Genomic DNA, 17,597 nt, shown 5'->3' with positions numbered 1-17,597 from the left:
ATCCACCAGGTGATGCTCGAGGCTTTGAGCAGCAGATCTTTCTCCAGAGGCAGCGGAAAATGCTCCGAGCGTTTCCTTGCAGCATTTGCCTCTGCTTTGTTGGTTTGGAATCCGACATCAGCTCAACCCAAGCCTCAAAGAGTCTGCTCATACCCAAGGAGTCCTCTGGCTCTCAGTTCTCAGATACTCCATGCATGGCGGCTGTGCTAAAGCCATGAGCACTTTATTGCTTCACATAGGATGCATTCTTTGGCCATAAGCAGAGAAAGAACCGTCTGGTCTGCATTAAAACCTTGAGCCACGCCACGTCACGCCACAGTCCTGTTTATGTTTCCCATTTCAGCTGTGCAACCAAAGCATCCTCCGCTCTGACCTCAGAACAGAACAACGCTGACGGTTTTGCAACGGTTTATTTAGCAACGTTCAGAGAAAATACAAAACCCTGTTTCTGAAATCGTTAAGAATGGGTGGACAAAAGGAGCACGGGGATACAGAGCCAGGGGCCAGGCAATGCAGGCCTCAAATAAGGGACGTCCACATGGCAAAAGAGAAGCAGCCCAGCACCTCTGTTGTGCAGCAGGGTGAGGAACCCAGGGGGAATCCAATGATGGTCGTTCCTCACCCCTAACCCTGTGATGCTCAGCCCCATGGGGACTTCCACCTTCAAGTGATCTCTGTCTGGTTTGGGTGAGCAGCAAGCTGCAGGGATGGCACTGAGAGGAGGCAGGACACATGCAGGAAGGGAGCCCTGCAGAGGGACATACAAGTCACCCCTGCTCAGGTGGCCCCGAGATGGAGCAGACGCCATGCAAGCTTTTCCCACGTGGGAGCAGAAAGCCAGGAGAGAGAAGCAGCCGAGTTACTCCACACCAGAAGGAATAAGAGCGAGAGATCCAGAGTGGGCTGCAGGTCTGTGTTCTCCTCCCCAGGTCCGACTGTGAGAAGTCCCGGTGCAGGAAGAGGGACCAACCTGCTGGTTGGTTCTTTCTTGAAGGGAGAGATGAAAAGCATCGGCTCCGCTCCTGCATTACCAACAAGGTCAGTAGAGCTGCTGAGGGCTTGCAGCATCATTTTTCCTTACTGACTGCTGTACAGTAACTTTCCTTTTCCTCTGCCCAGCTCAGGGCACGGAACACGTGCAGTGGGAGGATGCGACATGTGAGGGGTAACAGCTGGGGCAGCAGAAGCAGAGGAATGTGCAGCACAGAGCATTCTGGCAGAGCCCTTCTCTAAGACGTGGGGATTGCTAGAGGCAGCCCAGTGACGCATTTGCACCAGCATTCCAGGGAGATTGAAGATACGGGTTCTATCAGCAGCAAGGATCGCTTTCTAAATAAGAGCAAAAGGCCCCTTATCTCCACATGGAGCTTTACGGTTAGAAATCAGCCAGCCAATCCCCAAACAGGGGAACGTGAGCAAGGGGAAGATGGAAAGTTACCTGTGTGCACTCTGCTCCACGTCTGGAGATGGGAGACACCTCCCTGTAGCCAACACTAATGTTGCTGTTACAAGCAACAGGTGTTCACCCTCAGTCTTTGGGTAGCAACCACTTAGGACCATGGATCTCAAGACACTTGGGGGGGTTGGGGGAAGACAGGCTTCCCAAGCTGTTTTTTCCCTTTGTTCAGCTGTTTTTCTTGCCAGCATCCTAGCAACATTCAACATTCCCTTCCTCTCCTCCTTCGACATCATTTTCCCTTTGCAGAGCTGTTCCCAGCACTTCAACATCCAACCACGTCCAGGCAGCTCTGACAGCCTCTGGGGAAGAGAAAACCTCAGCCTCGTGCCTCCCGGTCTCTGGTCTGGTTTGAGCTCAGTAGGAGTGGAGGGAGCAGGAGAGACATCACACTTAAGCCCTGCTTTGCTGTCTGGGTCACAAAGGCTTAACAGCATATATACAAGCTGCATAAAGGAACCCAGGAGCTTTGCTCAGCTGATAGAATGGAGCCTGCTAGTGGGCCAGAAAGGGTGGGTTGTTTTGCTGTCGTTCTTTTAAACCCTCTTTTCCTTTTTAAGATTTCTTTTACACACTTGCATCTAGCTAACAGAGAGAAGATACTGCCCTGCTGTGCTCACTCCTGGCTGGAGCCAAAGAACTGGAGTAAGAAGGAGAAGATGTAGATGATGTCCAGGTAGATATTGAGAGCTCCAAAGATGTATTCCTCTGGGCTCAGCGAGTATCGGCGATTCCCCATCAGCATCTGCGTATCAAAGGCCAGGAACTGTGGGAAAAGAGGAAACCCAGTGACAGTCATGAGCAGATTTTGCACAAGAAGCTTCACAGCTCCAAGCTCATGGTTTTGCCCATCTCCCCTCTACTCTGCTGCTGTCCCAGCCTGCGTACAGCCTTAGTATGGGGTTCTGCAGGGCTCAGTTGGCATCCTTGCTCTCCCACCCGTCACTACCACCCCATTTCCCAGAGCATGGGCAGGCAGAGCTGACAAGCCTGGCACAGCTTCTGACTGAAGTTTATGGGGTGATTATAAGGTGTTTAGCTTCCTCGTATTTCTCAGAAGAGTCTTCAATCGTGAATCACAGAAGAAATACCCGGGCTCACTTGAAATGACTTTATTAGCTAATAAATTAAATTGCTCAACTGCTCTTATTCACAGCATGCCCAATGAGCACCGCCTTGAGCCCCAAGGCAGCCCTCTCCCTGACCCCCACCTCAAGGTAGAGCCAAGCATCTTCCCAGACGATTCCCACACCCTAATGCAAGCAGGGCACTGCCAGGACACGCTCAGGGAGAGGGCTCACAGGAGGGCAGCAAGGGAGCAGCCCAAGGAATGAATGGAGCCTGTTCATCTTTAGAGGAACTGCCCTATCTCAGGGATTTTGCTGCTTGCAATGGAGCTTCCCAATGCTCCTTGATCCCAACCCGTCGCCTCTGACTGTTCTCCTGGAGTGAAGGTCATACCCAGACCTCGATCCATTCCAACCCAACTGGCCCTGCCTTGGCCTTGTGCACTTTCGTAGCCTCATTTTACCCCTAAGTTCCCCTTGAGCCCCACAATGGGCCCCTGCTGCTGTGCCAAAGTCTCTCCTCCCACTCTCAATTGCCTTTTGACCCGTCCTTACAACGCTTTCTGCTGTTCACACCTACTATTGCGCTTGCAGCATGGGTTTGCCCATCACACCATGCTCTGCAACAGCACCATCACGTACACCAACACCTCCCCAGGTCAAAGCTGAGGTCACCGTGCTAATTGCTATTTGTGAGCCATTTGCAGATGTAAAGCTCTCTACAGTCCTTTGATTTACTCTTTCTCCTTCCCTAAGCACCTTTCCAGGTAAAAAAAAAATAAAAGCAATATTTATATTTATTATGAAGAGCCATATTTACTTGCTTACATTGCCTGCCAGCACCCCCAGCCCTACTTACCATGGTAAAGATGATGGCACCAAGCAGAGCGTAGATCGCATGGAGCCAGGGGACCTGGAGAAACAAACCCACCCATCAGTGCCTGCAAGAGAACTGCTTAACTGGGACCTGACACAGATATGATAGCAGGATGTGAGCTAAGGAAAGCACACTAATAGCCCTGGAATATGCACCATGATCAGACCAAATGCAGAGCTTGTTTTAGCAAAGAGTAAGTCCTCGTGTCTCAGTTCCCTGCCACACTCTGCCTTTATGTCCATCTGGCTCACGAGTTTCCAAGGCCACGTGTTGTGTTTCCACATTTACTTCAACTCAGTGCCAGCAAACACCTCTTTCCATGGTGGAAACCCATCCTGCAGCAGCCACAGGAGGCGTTTGCTTATCCAGATGAGCTGATCCCATGGGAAGAAACTCCAATTACTGGCTCTGGCCACGTTCTGTATATTAATGAAAGCGGGACGATATTCATCTGTTGGAATCACAGCAGGAGATTCAATGGGATGAAGAGCCAGCCTCAGCCCTGCTTGCTGCGCATGGTAAACCAGTGCACTGCTATTCCACTATAGGTTGCCCACATGGATGGCTGATTCAACCCAGAGATTGCAGCCTGCCCAAGACAGACAAGCTCATTACCTGCTGCCTCTAGCTATGCTTATCTTGACAGACTACAAGATAAAGAGCAGTTGTCTCAACACTGTAATGGCAGCGGATTGGCACCGCAAGCTGCTTTACCCTCATGTTGCAGAAGAAAGGAGGTTGATCTGAAGCCAACAAAATGCCATGATCCTTGTTTTGGAAATACCAGGCTGCTCGTTTTCCATCATCAGGTTAAGTCCAGGGCTGGCACTAATGGAGCATCTCCTCTAGGTCTGATTCTTAAAGCATGACCCAGAAAGATGTGCGGGGTTTGGAGGGCGCTTAGAGGCTGCTGTGAGCAAAGCCAGGTGCTGCTGTCACAGCACCAGGAGGCATCCCATGTGATTAATGGTGGTACAGAGCCCCACACGCCTTCCTGCTTTCATCAGAACCATTCAGAATCTGTCAGGCTTTTGCCTGAGTGACAGTTCACCTAATGAAGTGCTCTTGGATGAGGACCAGATTCTCCGTGCTGCCACGCCAAGCTCTTGGCAAGGTGTGGTCCCAGCCAACACCGGGTTCATGGCAGGAGCAGGGATGCAGAGAGCCATGTGAAGGCTGGGGAGAGGGCTGGATCCATGCAAGAGGGTCTGGAGGCAAGTGGAGGAGCAATGAGGTGGTTTGAACTCTTGTGGTTTGAACCACCTTCCAGAGGAGCTTCATTCTATAGGAGAAATGTGAGATTCGAGACTTAACACAAGACTCCGTCCCATGCTGTGTGGCTCAGTTCTGCCTCAATCTGGGCTATGAGCCCACTTGGTCTGGGGCAGCCCAGCACAAACATGCTCACCACCCTGAGTTTACTGAAGGGGAAACTGAGGCACAAGCAGGTGGTGCCATCTGCCATAGGGTCACTATGCAGCTCCAGGAACAGAAGCAAACTTCCTCCAGCCCCAGGCCAGTGCTGTCCCACAACCTGATATCTGATTGTACAAGCAGGCAAGAGGAAAGAGGAACACGTCTCTTTACTCACATATTTGTAGGGCAGAATCACAGCCAGGATGATGCCACCAAAGAAGAGCACCATCAGCATCACGAAGAGGATGCCCTGGTAGGAGGTGAAGTCAAACTGCAGAGGCAAAGAGCGGTGTTACAAGGGTAGGTACTGGAGCAAGGGGCAGTGAAGGGATCCAAGCCCCACGTCTCCAGCCCCCCCAACTCCCAGCACCACTTCCACGTTGCTGCTGGAGGCAATTGCTTCATCTGCACCTCAGGTCCTACAGCCCAGCACCCACCTGACTGCATGACAGAGCCAAACACTCACCACATCCCTCTTGTTTCTATGGAGAAGAGCCCAGTACTTATCACATCCCAAACACCCAGAAACCCTTCCTATACATTTGTGTTAGTGCCTTCCTGCATCCCAACTCAGTCCTAAAAACCAACTCAAATATCACAACAAGCTCACCCTATATGTTAGCATCTTCTGACCCCTCTATACCCCTGACCCATCCCTCACCCCAACAGCTGCCATAACCTTCTCTTTGCACCCCAGCATCCCTCAGATTGCTCCTACAGACCTGCCCCCTCCACTTCTCACCCACAGGGACCGACCTTGGTCTGGAAGCTGAAGATGGTGACAGAAAGACACACCAGGGCAGTGATCCCCAGGCACAGGAGAACCGACTTGGTGTCATAATAACTGCAAAATTAACAGCAAAACCAGTTTTCTGGGGGCCTGAGAAAGGCCCAGGTGGGTTTTCCTCCTGCTTTAAATAGAGGGGGGGGGAAGGGAATAGGCAGGAAGGCATATCTGTGCCCCCCCCCCCCCCCCCCCTCGGGAGCTCAGGAGCAGTTAAGATGGGACTGAGTATAAAAATCTCTCTGTGCATGGACAGATGGAGAAGGGGAGGATTCAAACTGAGAGGCAATAAAAATAGAGTGACAAACGTCACCGCAGCACAATGAGAAGTCAGAAAGCTGCAAAAGCCACTGTTAGCTGCTTGCAACAAGGGGTTGAGCACTGATAATCTGCACAGTGGGATGTGAACAGCTAGGAGGACTGCATGGTGATAGATATATATGTATCATAAAGAATGTGTATTGCTGTGTCTGATGCTGCCTCGGTTCCAGCACCATGCTCAGCCCTAAGAGCTGTGCTCCTGCTCTTTCCTTCAGTTTCATTACAGAAAACTATCTCTGGTATTCCCCCCTATTTTCTGGTATTTTCCCTGGGCTGCTGAAGCTGTCGCTTTCTTTGTCTGCTGCACACATCCACCAACACCCACTGCCTCATCACCAGGGCCCCATGTGAACCAGAGCTGATCCGAGTGGAGCATATCAGCAAAAACAAGCAAGGAGGGAGCACAAAACAAAACAGCTGGGGAAAAAATAGCTCTCCTTGTGTCACTCCAGCCCTGTCTGCTCATTGCAAGGGGTGAGATCAACCTATGGCAGTGCCCTATAGCCCACCTGTGCAAGCAGGAGGGCTCTTCAGTGCTCTCCTATAGGGTTTAGCACAGCCATGAATTACCCTGTGCCGCCCCAGCAGTGGAGAAGAAGGGGTTAACACTTCTTTCTGGAGAGTTTCCTTTAGGTAAAAAAGGGTATTTTGGTGTTTTCAGAGGGAAAGTTTTTGTTTCAGGTTGCTGCTGATGCACAGGGCTCAGGTGGCCCCTATGGTTCAGAAGGGAGGAAAGGTCACACATGGGATAAGGAAGGACACCTCCAGGACCGCATGCTCAACCCACCTGGAAAGCATCCCAGTGAGATAAGCCATGGAGAGGGTCTGGGAGGAGAGAGAACAGTATTATTCTTGTGTTCACATCCCAAGGAGACACTGAGCAGGTAGAGCATCTGAACTGCAGCGACAGTGATAACCACAAGGGCTGTGCAACCTCAAACTGATGCCCAAGAGCAGCAATCTTTGCAGAGTTTCATACATATCAATGATGAATATCCATGGGAATGGGTTAAAATACATGAGAGCAGTCCCACCTTCCCCCCTCCTGCGCAGGACTACCCCACTCCCATGACTGTGCAGCCTCCGCAGGCATTTGGCTCTAAACAGAGGCTCCCTTCTTCCCTTCTTATCACATTCTAGTTCAATTGCAGCTCCTCAGCCCGAGTGCAGGGCAATCAGAGGATGGAATTCCTGCAGGAATTCACAGCAGGGCCTTTTTTCTCCTGCCTGGAGTCCTTGTGAAGCTCACAGTGGTTGGAGAGGCAGAGCAGACACTGTTCAGATGCACTTACAAAGATGCTCAGCAGGATCAGGTTCCATGGGAAATACCTCCTGCAAAGCAAAGAAACAGGGGCTGATCAGCAGGATGCAATCAGATGTGCCATGTAATTAATGGCCCGTAAGTGGTGGTACAGGGGAGGACACTCATCCCAGCGGGGATGGGGGTTGGATTTATGTGCTCCTGAGCACAAAGGACCCTAATGCCCCTCTGATATCCCAGCAGAGCAGCCAGGGGGGGCAAAAGCAGATGGTTCTCTGCAGTATTTAACAGTGAACATACAGAGCAATACAGCAGCTCATTCTCCCCCCTTCCCCAGCAGCAACACGTCACTGCACCAGGCCTGGAATCACAGCCCCGTCCCATCTCTGCAATGCTGCTGGTCATGTTTGAAGCAAGATATCATTCATCCTTCACTTCATTGCACTGTTTTTAATCCAGAAAGAAAACATTTTACCTGGGCCCAGAGCAACAAGCAAGAATCAGGTAGGTCACAAAGAAAACAGCACTGCAAAGAGAAAAAAGAGCAGATCAAAGGGGGCAAACACAAGCACTGTGTGCTGATGCAAGAGAGGAGCCCCCAGGTGACAAGTTTTAATGCTCCAGCGCACTGCTCAAATGCAGCACAGTGCCAAAGCTGAGGCTGAAGCAACGCATGAAGTGCCTTTTGCTGAAGCTTCCTGCTTTACACCCATCCCTGAGGTGGGACAGAGCACCCACCCTTGAACAAAACCCTGAAGGATGGTTTAGAATAGAGACCATAGAGCACCAGAAGGTGTTTGTTATGGACACGTCCCTGCTGCTCGTGGGGCTGGGGTGGATGCAGCCAAGTTGTGCCTCTCATTTCCAACACCTGCCCTGCTCAGTGGCATCATAGGGGCATTTCTGCAGCCTTCCCCCCACCAGCTCTGTGAATTCTGCTTTAGGCAGCTTGCTTAAGGACAGCGGGATGCTCTGTGCTGGAGAAGGGACGTGACCTCCACCCTTTAGCAAAGCATCAAGCCCAGAGCAGAGGGATGGTCCCTGTGCCCCGCTGTCACGCAGCAGTGTTTTTCCACCACGCTGATGGGGTCCGGCGCAGTGGGAACCTGCTCACCCACTTTCACCCTCGTGCCTTGGGGGAAAGCAGCTTCCAAGCATGCCGATGGCAGCACGATAGCCACTCACCTTGGGTCTAATAAATGAACGTGACGGCAAAGGCCACGGGCCATGATAAATGCAGCAGAGATAAACCTGAGCTCTGCTCTCCCGCAGGGAAACCAGGAAAGCGCTCGTGTTGGGAGCAGAGAGAGAGCTTTGCTGCTGTCCATCCGCTTTGCACCTCCCCTACACTCATCATCTGCTCCTGCATTATTCCTTCAGCAGTGAGAAGACACCCCGGGGCACCCACTTGTACTGCAGAGGTGCAGATATACAGGTGATGTCTGTGCATGAAGGAGAGCCAACCAGGACAAGGGGCTGGAGATGTGGGGAGCTGGGGAGAAAGGTGGGTTTGCTGAGGGGGACAGACCCAAATGAAGTCTCTCCACCTGTCCCCAGATTCACTTGCTCCTCCTGAAGGCCAGGAGGCAGATGCCCACTGCTGAGAAGGCTGCAAGTGTGCCCAAAGGGGAAGCCAAGCCCAAGTTCTGTTCAGGTCTTTTCTTTCCTCAAGGCAGCACAGCTCTCCAATCTATCAGCGGGTCAGGAAGGAGCAAATTCTCCTCTAAGGTCAATGCTGGTGCCAGTTTCCTCCTGTTAGTGCTATTTTGGAGCTGTTTTCTAAGTTACATAAGCAGGCGTCTCAACTCCAGGCTTGGACACATTTTGTGATGTGGGTGTAACTAATTAAGGACAGGTTCACAGAATGTCACTCATGGGCAATTGCATCGCACTCTCTGTCTGCTTAATTAGCAGCACTAACACACACAGCATCCAGAAAACAGCACCACAGCAAACGTATTAACACACAGGGTTGCAGCCAGACTCCTTCCCCTCTGACCTTTGGGACCAGGCTCACCTAATGAATGGAGCCCCAAATCCTGAGCACTGAAAGCTGCCCTGTGATGGCAACCTCAGCATGATTGCCACCCTATGCAAACTCAAGCAGGGCCAGGAGAACACAATGCCACATCCAGAGCTGTTTGGCACATGCATGGCCATAGAGAGGACAGATACTCACTAGGAAGCCCAGTACCAACCAGAGTGCACCTGGACGTACCCCTTGACCGGTTCACTGCAAAACAGAAAGGAACACTGAGCAGAGAGCATGGAAATGCCAATCACTTCACAGCTTACTGCTGAATTAAACCTGGGAATGCTCACGAGGTGACACAGCAGGAGCTATGTGCACAAACACAGCGGGCTCTACCCAGAGCGAGCAACCAGAAAGCAATCCAAGCTGTCACAGCAGGGAGACGGCCCTGCTGCTATCAGTGACCTCAGGCTCGTGTTGTTGCTCAGATGCAATGGAGGAGGTCATCTCCTCAGGCTGACAGTGATCCATTATTCATTCCATGGACAATGTGAGCTGCAGTGCCTACAACGCTCAGTCACCCGAGCTGGAGAGCTGTGGGGTGTCTGCTTCTGCAGGAACATAGGATGGATTCTGATAGTGTTGGTAACTCCAAGGGCAAAATGATTCAGGGACGGAGCAGCAGCAGCTGCTGAGTGTGAGGATGAGACTCCCCATCTCTGCTGGGAGTGGCACCCAAAGGGGCAACACGTCATTCAAGGGACATCAAGAAGGACCTACCAGAAGGTGAAGAAAGCAACAATGACGAGAGTCACCAGGAGCTGGACCATCAGGATGGCATAAACCTGCAGTGAGAGGCACCCATGGGAGACCCACTTCACGGTCCTGGGGGGGCCACAGCCACCACAGCCAGGTCCCAAAGAGCAGAGCTGGGCTCATGGCCCTGCAGGAAGCTTAGTATGGGGGCACAGCTCCAGCCCTTACCTTCCTGATGAACACTCTGCGCACATTGCGGTCATCCCAGCTGAAGGATGTGAGCATCTCTGTGTCTCCAGGGTATGCCCCGCTGCCATAGCTGGGGCTCGTGCCTGAAGAAAAGGCAGAGATCAGCCCCATCCAGCTGTAATGATGTGTCCTTGGTGACTGATTTCAGCTCAGGAGGCCCCAAAGTGAAGGCACCATAACATAGAATTGTGTATCATGCAAGGAGCATCCCCAAGGATGAGAAATGGGAAGACCCTTCCACAAACCCCAACTCAACAAGGACAGGAGGGTTAATCCCTGCCTACAGGAACGGCACATCTCTAAAGGTAATTAGAGGGCTCACACTGTGTCCTCACTCAGCTTTTGCTGAATATTAAAGCATTCCCAAGAGGAGCTGTGACTCAGCACCTCCATCATACTCCAGTACAGGAGGATTCCCTCTCAGCTCTGTATTTGCCTGAGCTCAGGTTGTGGCTGCCAACAGCACATCCTTCCTTCCTAGAGCGGCTCATTTCAGCTCCATCCCTACATCCAATTTCTATGCATGGAGTCAGGATGATTTAGCAGCAAGAGGAAATAACTGCAGTGCAACCCCTGCTCAGCACCTTCCCTACAATCCCTGCACCTCTGCCCTCCCAAGGGCTCCACGGTGCACGCTGTTGCTGCTGGAGCTGCTTCCACTCAAGAACAAAACAAACCACATACACCAAACCCACTGCAGCCTTCACACATCATCTCTGCATGCTACTTCTCTTCCAAAAACCCCCATCTGTGTTACTAACCATCTGCAGGCCGGGTTTCCTATGGGAACAGGGCTCATGTAATGACATGTGCTTATACAGTCCCATCTCCACCTGTTTGGCAGATGCCTCTCCTCCCACTCAGAGCTTCACAGCTCATTGATTCTCAGCTCCTTTGGGCAGGTGGATGGAAGACCCACAAAGAGGAGTGCTGCAGTAAAGCCCAATTCAGAGCCCTAGCCCTGAATTTATTCTGCTTTACTGGCCAAAGGCCGCCTGCTCTTAATGCAGAAGCCTCATCTCCAGATGCCCCCCGGCAGCAAATAAATCCCTCGTGCTCTTTTGGTGCTTAATGAACCCCTTGTGCCCCAGCAGGGACATGCTCCTCTGTGCATCCTCATTTCTGCACGGTCTGTTATCACTGAGCACCTGAGGTCTGTGTCCCCGGGGCACCGCTGTGCCTCCTGCGTCACAGCAATCACAGCATCCAGCACCACATCGCACCTCAATGCCTCCGAGGAATGGAGGGCTTTCCTCCTGCCCTGCAGCATCCCCAGCAGCAACCACTTCCCACCCACAGCCCCGTTGGAGACATGGTGGTGTCCCCAGTGTGGGACTCCAGAAAGCAGCCCCAGAGCCACGTGTCACTGCTATGTAGTCTCATGTGAGCCACTAAGCAGAGCCCCATTGCATCCCACCCCACCGAGACCTGCAAGGGAGCAGGGAGAGAATGTGAATTCAGAAACAGTGTCAGGGATGAGGACATGGTGCACAGGGAACAGCCGCAGAGGGAAAACCCAGCCAGGTTTGTCAGGATGGAGCAAGGGATGATGCAGCACCAAAATGAGTCCCCTGGGAACCCCAAAATGCTGGCACCCCAACCCGTTTGGGCTTCACTCATCCTAATCCATCACAATAGCAGGAAGACCCAGATGGTGGTTACAGCAAGCTGGGAAGTTATCTATCCTCTCTTTCTGACCCCCTAAAGGCATACATTTTTTATAGCTAATAGCCATACCCCTATGGGCATCCCTACCACAGATCACACCAGCTCCCCCATCCCTGGCTCCATTCCCTTCTACAAGGGGGGAAACCTCTGCACCAACTTCCCCCCACCCCCCCAACATGGGTACTCACTGGGGTCTACATAAGCCCAGCTGGGGTGCAATGGGACGGATGGGGGAGGAGGGTAAGTACCCATTTTCAGCCCCTCTCCTGCTGTTGCCTCCTCATAGGTTGGAGGGGCCGGTGGGGCTGTAGCATTGTCCTTCTTCTCCCCCTGCCCCTCAGGGTTGGGGGGTTTGTTGTTCACTGTGAGCTGCACAGGAAGAAGGGGGGGAAATAGAAAAAGATTAGGGTACAGAATAGAACAGAATTGCCTTTCAAGGTGAATTCAGGACAGAAGTGGAGGTCTGGGGATCCCTCATTTGGTCCCAGGTTGCAGAGAAAGGTGACCCAGCAGCCCCCCAAGGAAGTGCATCCTCTGACTGAGGGAGAAACAGGAGGACACAACACGACAAAGGGGATGAAAAGCTGCAGATAAACCAGGGCTGAGGGCACACAGCTGTGCCTCAGCTCAGGCATAACTCTGGAAAGCATCCAGGTCATTTTTTGCTTTGGAGCCCACGCCTTTCTGAGCTCCTTCTCTTGGAATAAAAGCTTTCAGTTTCTAGACAAGAAAAACCCTCAGCTCTTCTGTTTTCACTGGTATCTCCACTTTGGGCAGTTTCTCCCATCCCTGACGAAGTGCTGTGATTTAGGCCTCCAGCATTACCTCCACCTGCACCAAAGCTGCTCATTCTTCTTCGTTCGCCCAAAGATGCACAATCTGAAGATGCACCAAACAGATTTGGGAACCCATGTAGCCAGAATAGGAGATCCCAGCCAAGAGCCAACCTCAGGCTACCTGAGAACAGCATCCATTTAACCTTCCATCCATTTAACCTTCCCTGTTGTCCCAGGGTGAGCCATGAGCCTGGCATCCTGTTCCTGCTGCCAATGCAGGTGCTAGCTCAGCGCCAAGGACCCCACAGGCCACAGGGATGTGGGGCTGGAAGCCCCCAGAAAGAAGCAGAACAGTGAACCATCACCAACATAGCACTGCTCCTGCAACAAGGTCTTGAATTAAAGGTGCAGCAAACCCTTAGAAATAAGGCTGGATGCCTCACTTGGATGCACACACATCTGCTTTGGGATGATCTTGCCACAGCCTCTGCTCTGCTCTCTATGGTGGCCAGGACCATGCAGAACTCCCTGAGATACCCAAGGAGACATGCAGGGCCAGCACTGCATCCAGGCAGCCTCCAGCACTGTTGCCATGGCAATGGTGCACTGTGCTGGCAGAGGATACACACCACCCCCACCCCCCCATCCCCCAGGATCAGAGCATCAGTGAGCCCCAAAAGACGGAGCTCCCTGCATCAGGAGCTGCAGTGCCAAGTGCTGGGTGGGGAGTGATGGGAAAGCACGAGCACCCCCGTATCCAGGATGGGGAGGCAAGAAACAGCCATGGATGGGCTGAGCTCCGCATCCAGCACCATGAGAAGCAGCCACCAGCCCCACAGTGACTGCTCCATCCCCTTCCTCCACCAAAACATCACTGTTACAGGTATCACCGTACCCCCAAACCGGGCTTTGCTCAGGCACCCAGCTCCCCCCTCCACAACAATTGCTTTATCCCTTAAACCCTCTCCATCCAACCCATTCCCCCTCCCCGCCCCCAGAACCATGCAATAATTAACGCATGCATGACGACTCACCAGCCCAGCCTTGACCTCCCACCTACCTTGCCCTGGGTCATGGCACCTTGCTAAGGTGCTGCCAGACCCAGAGGGAAGAGACAGAGCTTCGCACTGAGCCCCTTCTGCTCCCTCTCCGAGTGATTTGGGGCTGCCTGCAACGGCTGCAGCTCACACTGATGCTTTCACCTTCTAGCAATATCCACGGAGCAACGGGAGCTGGAGGGAGGACCGTACCATTCCCAGCCTGCAGCACAGGGGGAAGCTGGGAAAGAAACAGCTCAAAATGAGGGCAAGCAGCCACTGGCAGCGATGGGGAGGGTGCACACCAGGGAGGATGCGTGCGGAGGCAGCAGCCGGGTGGAAAGCAGCTGCCCCCAGAGGTGCTGAGCTCAAGGCAGAGTCTGCAGAGGAGAGGGAGATGTAAAGGATGCTGTGCTGCTGCAGCACCACTGCTGTGTGCCAGAGCCAGCTATGAGCTGAGGAGCAGCAGCCAGTGAGCCCTGCTGTAGCCAGGTATGGGGCAGCAGTGGAGCAGAGGAACGCCAGAGTTGATCTCTCCAACACGAGAGCAGCAGGGAGGAGTGATGCACAGCCCTGGATCCTTCCCTGGCCCTTCACAGGCTTTGCATAGAGCAAGGCAGAGAAGCAGAGGCTCAGCTTCCCCCCATGCGCTGCCCTTTCCAGGAGGCTGGAGGTGTCCTGTGTGTGCTCAGCCCAGGAGCTGTCCTGGCACCACAACACTCCACATCCTCCTCATGGTCCTTCCTCAGCCTCTCATTTTTTAGACTCAACTGTTCTGTTTCTTTGCTTTTCATCAGCATCACATCAGGAATTCGCTGGTCAAACCTATAAAGAAGGTACCAAAAGAACTAACAAACTAACTGAAAGCCTACCCACGTACACAGGCTCCCTAAAAGCAGCCCTAAAAATAGCAATTAAAGTAAATAATTTATTGAAACACCATCATTTGCAGCCTTTCCTTGGAAGGGGTTGATGGGAGGGTTAAAAGAAAAACATGAGCTGGAAGTGAAGGAATGCAGCCCAGCTGGCACCCATACAGACCAGCCCCAGCTATTCAATCAGATTACCACAAAGACTGCAAAAACTTGTCAGGATCATTCAGAATCAATTAAGTGCCCGTTAACCACAAGCTCCTCAAGGGCTTTCATTCTGCTCAGGGTTGAGCAGAGGCATAGAATTGGGCATGTCCAAAGCTATGGGATGGAAACCTGTGCCAGAGGGGTCAGGTTTGTGCTGCTGCAGCCAAGCATGAGGAAGTGGTGATGCTCAGCTCAGTGACATCACCCTCAGTCCCCATCCAAGATCAGGGGACAGAACCTCCAGGTGACACATGGTGAGAAACAGATGCTTGTTTTCTTAATGGACCCCAGACGGTCCCAGCCCAGAGCTCAGTCTTCCCTCATTGCACAGCCCCAAAACCGATCCGACACCAGCAGGGGTTGTTGTCTCTGGGCTCTGAAATCCATTGTGCCTTTTTCCAGCCATGAAATAATTAAGTAAGACCCACAGGTGCTCAAGCACAGCATCCCTGCAACTGCTCAGCACCCTCAGCATCCCACTGCAGCTCCCCACCAAGTGCTGGTCCAGCACTGAGCCACACGAGGCAGCTGTTTTCCTGCACACACACAGCTTTCAGGCTCTATAATAACAACACTATATATATATATATATATATATCTGTCAAGGTCACACCCTGCCAAATCCACAAGGGATTCTGCAGGGATTACAATAACTTCACCGGATGCTCAACCGCATCAAAAGAGGTGCAAAGAAAACCAGATGGGATAATTATGGGATCTGCTGCATCAACACACAGTGGCACACCCAGGAGCGAGTGTGTTTTCTCCTATTCCCGGGAGGGAAAAAGCCCCCACTGGCAACAAACACTCTGACACACACTTCAAAAAGAGCCAGAAAAGCAGGATTTTACTCGAGGCTTTCAGGCTGCTGAATTATCCATGGATTATTAATGTTAAATCCTGCCACTGGGCTCGGTCCTTGGCTGGGAGCATGCATGGAAAGTAATCTGAAAGGGTGATAGAAAAAAACCCACGTGTGCTTGAGGGTCTTTGTCCCATCACAGTCAGCGCTGGGTCAGCACCCAGGCAGAGCTCCCTGCTCACCACTGACCCCATGTGAGCCACCCCAGAGCTTCACCTCCACGAAAGGTGGGAATTGGGTCCTAAGAGTCAACACCAGCCTCCCATCGGCAGCTCAGACCTTCATTGCTTCTACTGAGCCTTCAGGTGATACAGCCTCCATCAGGCTCAAAGAGCAGAGAAATCTTCCCTTTGCTACAAGGAGCTGAACAAACCGAAGTTACTCGGGGCAGGATGCTCTCCCCTCTGGTTTCTGCAGAGAACACAACTCTGCAGCCTGAGCTTTTATACCCAACCGCTCTCCATCCTTTATGCCATCAGTTCTTTGTTGCCTGTAGGGAAATCCCTACAAAAGCCACAGCAGCTGGATGAGAATTAGGCCCTCCTTTTAATTAGAGCAGGCTCACAATGAGGCAGAGGGGAGCATCTGGGGGGCCATCACCTGATTGAACCTCTCTGCTGCTTGCGATTGTTTGCCCATGGCATGGGGTCAAAGCAAGGCTGGGATTGGTGTGCCCTGTTTTTCTTAACGCCGTGCTGGCTGCATTCATTGAACTGCAGAAAACAGCAGCGAGGCTGAAAAATAAACGGAAGTGAGATCCGTGATACCCGCAAACCACGTCAGCGAGAGTAACAACCCGCGTGCACGCACCAGCCAACAAAACAGAGCAACACGAGAGCAGGGCACTCCTTGGGATTACGTTGTTCAGCCGTTCAGGAGTGCGCTTCACTCGTCACCCCCAGAAGAACATGTTCTTCCCACCACCTCGTGCACCAAATACCTCTAAACGAAAGCAATTGCACAAATAGACCCGCGCTGGGAGTGGGGGAAGAGAACAGGTTTGGGTGATGCGTGGAGTGACGCCTTCAAGCTGTGTGCAGAATCTTCTTTAGAACACGAGGAATGCACCGTATAGAGCATAGTTATTTTCCTACAAATGTCTGTGCAAAGACATGCGTTGGCCCTGAACTTCATCGCCCAGACAGGAGGAAAATGCCCTCCTTCCTACACCCCTTAAGGAGTGATTGAAGGGAGCTTGTCCCCAGGCTCAGCCCTCTCTCTGACCTTCAGTGTGTTGGGATTGGCCACATTCTCTCCATTCAGTCCCTTCCTTTTGGTCCATTAAGGACCTCATTAGCAAAACGAAACCGATTTTTCTTTGCAATAAGGGCAGCAGAGGAATGCAGCGACCCTGCCATGATCCATACTCCAGTTCCACCAATGCCAGTCTTGCAATGTACCTTGAACAAAGTACTGGACAAACATTCAGGATTGAACTTGCAAGTCCTTCAGATGGGGTTAAAAAAAAATAAAGCAAAGCCCCAGCCCTGTTCCTGGTCTGTGCTCAAGAGCAATTCATTGAAGTCAGTGAAGGAAATCAGAGCTGCATTAATCCCTCTGCTTCAATTAAAATGAGAACAATAAACACTACAAGAGCCAGCAGAAGCTTTTGTCTGAATAGGGATTTAAGCTTTGGCCTGAAACGTTGGGAAAGGTGTTGATTTTCTTCCATTTAACTGTGTGAATGTCCCTTTGAGGCAGCGTGACAATGGGAGAATAGAATTACTCCTGATGGTTCCCTCTCCTTGGGGGACACAGATATTAAACCCCCATCCTCATATATCCCCATGTATGTTTGGATGCTTGGATGCCTAATAAATAGGGCACTGGGATTCTCCAGTGTCTAATATTTGCTGCACAGATGAGGGTTGGTCTATTGGGGAGAAAGAGGAGTTGTCTGCAGCTTCTCTCTAAAGAGAAAAGGAGCTTTGAGGTCTGGGCAGCACCTTCACCTCCTACATCCAAGCAAGAAAACCCACACAGCTCTTTATATGCAATAAATCTTTTATTCTCCAT

The 17,597-nt window shown here is 51.9% G+C and overlaps 1 protein-coding gene across 2 annotated transcripts; it reads right to left on the bottom strand.

The window, feature by feature from the left end:
* Positions 1 to 391: 391 nt before the first annotated feature.
* On the bottom strand, positions 392 to 14,319 carry FAIM2 (Fas apoptotic inhibitory molecule 2). Of its 2 annotated transcripts, none has more exons than XM_072358098.1 (12): positions 13,664 to 14,319; positions 12,076 to 12,196; positions 10,139 to 10,242; positions 9,935 to 9,999; positions 9,362 to 9,415; positions 7,658 to 7,708; positions 7,214 to 7,253; positions 6,709 to 6,746; positions 5,573 to 5,660; positions 4,992 to 5,087; positions 3,383 to 3,436; positions 392 to 2,222 (listed from the first exon to the last, which is right to left on the bottom strand). In XM_072358098.1, exons 1-12 carry the CDS (start codon positions 13,676 to 13,678, stop codon positions 2,073 to 2,075), a joined length of 876 nt encoding a protein of 291 aa, XP_072214199.1. In that variant the 5' UTR covers positions 13,679 to 14,319; the 3' UTR covers positions 392 to 2,072. The 2 variants fall into 2 exon arrangements, with proteins under 2 accessions (XP_072214199.1, XP_072214198.1); XM_072358097.1 differs by having other exon boundaries at positions 12,016 to 12,196; positions 13,664 to 14,243.
* Positions 14,320 to 17,597: the final 3,278 nt, after the last annotated feature.

This window comes from Excalfactoria chinensis, chromosome 28 (assembly GCF_039878825.1).
Source record: "Excalfactoria chinensis isolate bCotChi1 chromosome 28, bCotChi1.hap2, whole genome shotgun sequence".
Lineage (NCBI taxonomy): Eukaryota > Metazoa > Chordata > Aves > Galliformes > Phasianidae > Excalfactoria > Excalfactoria chinensis.
The sequence above is the reverse complement of the archived record's forward strand: the minus strand, read 5'-3'. Positions and strand labels throughout refer to the sequence as shown.